The 6751-nt window shown below is 60.1% G+C and overlaps 1 protein-coding gene across 1 annotated transcript; it reads left to right on the top strand.

Moving 5' to 3' along the window:
- The first annotated feature begins 4375 nt into the window (after positions 1-4375).
- JUND (JunD proto-oncogene, AP-1 transcription factor subunit) lies at positions 4376-6217 on the top strand. Its single transcript, XM_054578729.1, has one exon. The coding sequence runs from the start codon at positions 4517-4519 to the stop codon at positions 5555-5557; it is 1041 nt and encodes a 346-aa protein (XP_054434704.1). The 5' UTR covers positions 4376-4516; the 3' UTR covers positions 5558-6217.
- Positions 6218-6751: the final 534 nt, after the last annotated feature.

The following is a 6751-nucleotide window of genomic DNA, read 5'->3' as shown; positions in this document are numbered from 1 at the left end:
ACCGTAGTGAACGCTCAGCCGGGCCCGCGGGAGGCTGGGGACAGGCACACGACACCCTCGCGAGCCGTCTGTGGGGCCAACAGTTAAAACACCGGCCCTGCCAGGTATCATTCGGGATCCACCCTTGCTGAAGGGGACTGATAGCGCGCCAATCGCAAAATGGTCTTGCGAGACCAGAAAGAGCCACTGCCAGCCCAGAGGGCAGGGTCTGGGTCCCCTCCCCGCGGGCGGCCGCAGAAACACCTGCGCTGAACCGAGGAGGTGGCAGCCCGTCCGGCTCCAGGCGAGAGCGGAAGCGGAGCAGGAAGGGAGGGAGGGGCCGACGTCTTCTCCCGTAACCCGATCCTCAGGAATGTGGCGGGGCCAGACGCGCCCCCGACCCGAGACCGGCGCCCCTCCCCCAGCTGCCCGGCGGGGTCCTGCCACTCGGGTCCCCCCCGCCCCGCCCCCGCCCACCAGCCCCTCCATTTCCAGCCTCTGGAGCCTAAGCTCCGGGAGACTCCCACTACTAGCTGTACTCAGCCTCGCGGGGTCCTGGGCTTCAGGGACCATCCCCGGCAAGCCTCACCCCCGGAAGGACCCTCACCCCCGGAAGGACCCGCCGCCTCACTCCTTTTTGCTTCCTGCCTTCTTTTTTCCCTTTCTTTGGGGCTTTCCGTTTTATACAGTAAATTTTAGGTGTCTGAGTCTTCAAATAAAGACTAAACATTAAACTGAGTTGCAGGTTGCTTTAAACAAGAAAGCAGATCTCTTCATGCCAGGCAGAGGCCAGAGCTCCCGAGGGACGGAGGCGGGCATCAGGTTCGGCCTTCGACGGGAAGGCAGGAGTGGGGTCGGGGTTGAATTATGGTCAAGTCTGGGCTGTGTTCTCCGGGGTGCGTCACAGGACCCTTCTTGGAAGTGGGATAATGTCCCCAGGCTCGTGAAGTGGCTGGGATAATAAAGGTGTTTTCATACAGTCCAGGCTGATCCCTGATCACCAACTCCCCACTCAACCCCATTAACCTTGGAACAAATACCACCCACCCCAGTTTGGGTGGAGGCCCTGTCACCCTCACTGTCCTTCTACCCCTCCGTTTCTCCCTGGCTCTCCCCATTCAGCCCAACTGTTCTCTGCCCTCCATCAATGTGGCCAACTGGCTTCTGCCCCAGGGTTTTTGCACTTGCTGTTCCCAGTGGGATATTCTGCCCTCAATCATCTCTTGACTTGCTCCTTCATTCAGCATCACCTCCTGGGGATGCCAACTCTGAAACACCCCCTTTTACCCTCCATGAAAGCACCATTTATTATCCTCAGAGCTGTGTTTGTCACCTTCCTTCAGGTCCTGTGGCTGCATGGGTAGGGTTATTTGTGTCACTCATATGTGTCTCCACCTTTGGGCTCACAGTAGCTGCTCAATCAATGTGTGTGTAATGAATGAAGGAATGGGAGTTATACCTAGTTCATTGCATGGGGCTGGCGGATGGATTTAGGGTCCTCCTTGACTTGGCCAAGAAGCCCCCAGTCTCACAGGCAGATCTGGACACAGGCCCCCTTCCCAGCTCTGTGGGGTCAGGGCTGGTCCTAATGGAGGGGCAGCACTGGGGTATCCCAAAGTTCTCTGTGGCTGGAAAGAAGCAGAAGGTAGGGAAGGGCATTGGGTCCAAGGGAATAGTGAGTGCACAGCAGAGGAGCCTGAGGGGGGCCAGGCTTTATACAAAGTGGGGCTGGCAGAGTCTGCCAAAGGCAGTGGCCCCCATTTAGAAGCCATGGCAGGTCCTCCCCACCCAATCTCAAGCACCCTGCCTGGCCCTGCCTGGAGCATATAGAGCCACATACAAATGGTGGACAGGGCTCATACAGATGGAAGGAGTCTGGGGAAGTCCCCAGGGCCATGGGTTAAGGAAGACTTGTTGGAGGAAGGAACATTGGAAGTAGGTTTGAAGGACGAGTAGGAGTTTGCCTTGTAGGCTAAGAAAGGACACTCTCGGCTAAGGGAACTCCAGACCACAGAACTGCAGTTAAGTTTGGCTGAATAATAATAATGTGAAACAGGCCTGGCCTGTGTGGCTTACAACTAAGCGTAGTACTGCAACCTTTTGGTTACGGGTTCGATTCCCGGTCAGGACACATACCTAGGTTGCATGTTCCATTCCCAATCTGGGAGTGTATGATCCCCTGACCAGGTGCATACTCTAGTCGATGTTTCTCTCTCACATTGATAATTTTCTCTCTCCCTTCCTGTCTCTCTAAAAGCAATGGCGGGGGGTGGTCCTCGGGCAAGGATAAAAGTTTTTTTTAAAAAAAGTAAGACAATGATAGAGACCATACTGAGCCTATACTACACTGACAAATCCAGTAAAAACGCAATACTCCATTTTCATTAAGAGGAAACTAGGACTCAAGAGAGGTAACTTGCTTTGGCCTTCCTGTGTCTCCATTTCCCCAAGGCCAGTCTGCTGGTCAGTCTTTCAGTTCAGGCTGTCTCTGCCCACAGTTCACAAGACATTCCCCTACCTATCAAGGTCAAGGCCCAAGGTCAGGGTGGAGCCTCCCTAGGCCATCCAATCACTCTCCTGCCTTGGGGAGAATCATGGCTCCCTCTCCTCCAATCTTGTTCCAGATAGGGGTCCCAGCGCAGGATTGGCTACAGGCCAGGGAGGGGCTGTACTCACTTCTACCAGGGCCCCCTTTGCCTGGGCTGGGACCCAAGAGGATAGGTCTGGAGGGCACAGAGACCCACGTGCCTATAAAGAGCCAGACACATCCATATGGTACCCCCTCCATATGCGAATACACACAGACACACACCCACATGCTTGGCCCTTTGCCTGTGAGGCCAGGCCAGGCCAGGCCTCTTGCTCATAATCACAGCCTCCTTCATAGCCTTTTAGCTTCAAAGCCATTAGGGGGCAGGGCCAGGTGAGGAGGTGAGCTGGGGGTGGTGGCGCTCCTGCCCACAGGCCAATCACACAAACCTAGGCCAGAGCAAACCCAGCCAGTCAGTGTTGTCCTTTTAACACATTGTGTCCATTGCATGCTAGGCCCTGTGCAGGGACCTGGGGAACCACCAGCCCCAGGATGGAGAAGGTCCCCGCTCTCTGGGGACTTAGGATCCACTCCATCATTCTGGATGATTCCAAGGATATAATGGGAACAAGGTGAGAATCACCAGAGGGCATAGCACATGCAAAGGCCCTGGGACACTAAGGAGCTGGGACACTCTGAGAGTAAGGGTGAAAGGTCAGAGGGGGAAGGAGAGTGTGGACCTTCCCTCTGGCTGAGAGGTAGGCTCCATCCCGAGTGCTGTGGGAGCTATGGAGGGGTTGTGTGCAGGGGCCGCCAGACTCAGATATCCCAAGGATCCCTGGGGAGTGTTGGAAAGGTTGTTCCTTCCCTCCTACTCGTATATTCCATCCCCAGCGACCTTTATGTCTATGGCGGTTCATTAAGCCCAAACAGTCTTGATAATGGTAATAAGCAGGTAATGATTACCAGCTGGGATTCTTGCATAAACCCAAGCAGTCTTATCGGAGGACCCACAGCAGGCCCTGGCAGAGTTAAAAAGTACGTGGCTGGCCAGGGGCATGTACACCAGGGTTCTACAGGATGGAGAAGAGCTCAGGCCTAGTCAATCTGAGACTCAGATTTCGTCAGGAATTCGGACCCAGTGCTTTAGGCAGCTCCCAGTGAAAAGTAGGATCGAAGCGCTTTCAGCAACTTCTGGCAGCTCTCTTCTACCCTCCCGTCTTTCTGGGGCAAACACACCACCAGACATTGGGGTGAGGACGGGTAAAGACAAACCCAGCCCACATCCTCGGCGAGCCACTGGCCACCGCTCCTCCAGGCCTTCAGCCCCCAGCACACACAAAGCTTGGCCAAAACGCGTTAAGGGACCGTCCGTGCAGTGGAGCGGAAAGTGCCAGGGAGTTAATTATCCATCTGGGACCCCATATCCCTCACCTTGGTTCCCGAGGACCGGCACCGCCCCCGCCGGCGGGGCCCCACGAGGGGCCGTGAGGCGTGGCTTCAGGGCTGGCGGACGCCCAGTGGCTAGGCGCCTGGTGGCTGGGCCTATCACGCCACCCCGGACGTGCCTTGGCGGGAGGCGGTGCTGGGGACCTCAGTCGTACACAGCGCTCCCTCCCCGAGCGCAGTGACCCGGCCCAGGCGTGCGGCCCTCCCCCATGACGTCAACCCACAAGGCAGCGCGCTGTTGTGCCGTTTACCGCGCGTCACCAGGGCAACGGCAGCCGGGGGGGGCGTTTATGGCTTGGCTCCACCCCGCCATGTAAATGAGAGACGTCACCCGTGCCCAATGGCGACCGGGGGCAGTGAGCTCATCGCGCTGGGCCGAGGCTATAAGAGGGCGCGCGGGTTGCGCGGCGCAGGAGCCGCCGCCAGCGGAGGGCCGGGCGCAGCGGCTGCGGCCGGGGCGGGCACTGGGCCAAGCGGACGAGGGGGGGGGTGTGGGCCCCTCGGGAGGCCGCAGCCACTCCCCTCCCCCCCGGACCGGCGCGGCGGGGGAGGCGGAGGATGGAAACACCCTTCTACGGCGATGAGGCGCTAAGCGGCCTGGGCGGCGGCGTCAGTGGCAGTGGCGGCGGTAGCAGCTTTGCGTCCCCGGGTCGCTTGTTCCCCGGGGCGCCCCCGACGGCAGCGGCCGGCAGCATGATGAAGAAAGATGCGCTGACGCTGAGCCTGAGCGAGCAGGTGGCAGCGGCGCTCAAGCCCTCGGCCGCGCCGACCCCGGCCCCCTTGCGCACAGACGGCACCTCTGGCTCGGCGCCGCCCGACGGCCTCCTCGCCTCACCGGACCTAGGGCTGCTCAAGCTGGCCTCGCCCGAACTCGAGCGTCTCATCATCCAGTCCAACGGGCTGGTCACCACCACGCCGACGAGCACGCAATTCCTCTACCCTAAGGTGGCGGCCAGCGAGGAACAGGAGTTCGCCGAGGGCTTCGTCAAGGCCCTGGAGGACTTACACAAGCAGAACCAGCTGGGTGCGGGCGCGGCCTCCGCTGCCGCAGCGGCCGGGGGACCCTCTGGCACGGCCGCGGGTGCCGCGCCTCCCGGAGAGCTGGCTCCGGCGGCGGCCACGCCCGAGGCGCCCGTCTACGCGAACCTGAGCAGCTACGCGGGCAGCACTGGGAGTGCAGGGACCGCTGCGACGGTCGCCTTCGCCGCCGAGCCCGTGCCCTTTCCGCCGCCTCCCCCGGGGGCGCTGGGGCCGCCGCGCCTCGCCGCGCTCAAGGATGAGCCGCAGACGGTGCCCGACGTGCCGAGTTTCGGCGAGAGCCCGCCGCTGTCGCCCATCGACATGGACACTCAAGAGCGCATTAAGGCGGAGCGCAAGCGGCTGCGCAACCGCATCGCTGCCTCCAAGTGCCGCAAGCGCAAGCTAGAGCGCATCTCGCGCCTCGAGGAGAAAGTGAAGACACTCAAGAGCCAGAACACGGAGCTGGCGTCCACCGCGAGTTTGCTGCGTGAGCAGGTGGCGCAGCTCAAGCAGAAGGTCCTCAGCCACGTCAACAGCGGCTGCCAGCTGCTGCCCCAGCACCAGGTGCCCGCGTACTGAGCCCGCGCGCGGAGCGCATGCGCGGCCCCCCTCCCCGAGAGGCGGGCTCGCGTGGGGGGGCGTGGGTGTCCCGGACTTGGAGAGGGCGTGGCCCCGGGGACGCCCCCGGATGGTGCCAGGACTCGGAGAGGGCGCCTCAGACTCGACAAGCTGGACCCCCTGCTCCCGGGGGGCAAGCGCATGACCTCCCCCGCCCCCTGCCCTCGCGCTGCCTCTGACCTCTGCGCGCGGCCACCCCGAATTGCACAAACCCGCGCGCCCGGCCTCCCCTTTGTACGCACCGCCGCCGAAGAGGGTTTCGAGGGGGCGCAGCCTGAAGCCCTGCGTTGCCTTTTCTTTTACTTTTTTTTTTTTTTTCATTTGGAAGAGAGAACAGTGTTTGATTCTGCCCTATTTATGTTTCTACTCGGGAACAAACGTTGGTTGTGTGAGTGTGTGTTTTCTTGTGTTGGTTTTTTTAAAGAAATGGGAAGAAGAAAAATACTCTCCCCTTTCCTTGCTCTCTGCCCTCCCCCCACCCCGTCCTTCCGACACCCTTCCTCCCGTTCCCACTTTTTTGTTTTGTTTTGCTACGAGTCTACATTCCTGTTTGTAATACTTGGTTCGCCCGGTTTTCTGTTTTCAGTAAAGTCTCCTTATGCCAGTTCTGCTCTCCGCCTCCTCCTTCCTCCGCCGGGGCCTGATGGGCTGGGCGAGGCCTGGCTCGCTCCCCTCCCCCTACACCTTCTGCCCTCCGCCCTCCGCCCTCCTCCCTTGCACAGTGGAGGGGGAGCCGGCGCCCGGGAGGGGCCTGCACCTCTGGCGCGCAGCGAGCGCCATCTAGGCGCGCCTGGGCGCGGGGCCGACCGATGTCCGGGCTGGGTGGGGGATGCTGGAGATTTCAACCGGCGGCTGGAACTACCGAGCTTGCACCGTGTCCCCTTCGGGGTGGAGTTGATTGCAGGATGGAAAGGGGACGACAGCCCCAGCCGGGGGCAGGAAGGAATAGGCAGAGACTTTAAGCTTCTGGGCCAGTGTTTGTGAAATAGGCAGAACAATCATAAACGTGCTCCATAAGGTTGTGAAGATTAAGTTTGTTTACACTGTCCAACCCGTGGCTGGCGCGAAGTGGCCCAGGATGACTCTGAATGCCGCCCAACACAAAATCGCTAATTTACTGAAAATATTATGAGGTGTGGTGTTTTGTTTCTTGTT

The sequence above is a fragment of the Pteronotus mesoamericanus genome, unplaced genomic scaffold (genome assembly GCF_021234165.1).
Source record: "Pteronotus mesoamericanus isolate MK-2021 breed Mesoamerican mustached bat unplaced genomic scaffold, CSHL_Meso_final contig_502, whole genome shotgun sequence".
Classification (NCBI taxonomy): Eukaryota; Metazoa; Chordata; class Mammalia; order Chiroptera; family Mormoopidae; genus Pteronotus; species Pteronotus mesoamericanus.
This window is presented reverse-complemented; position numbering and strand designations above follow the sequence as displayed.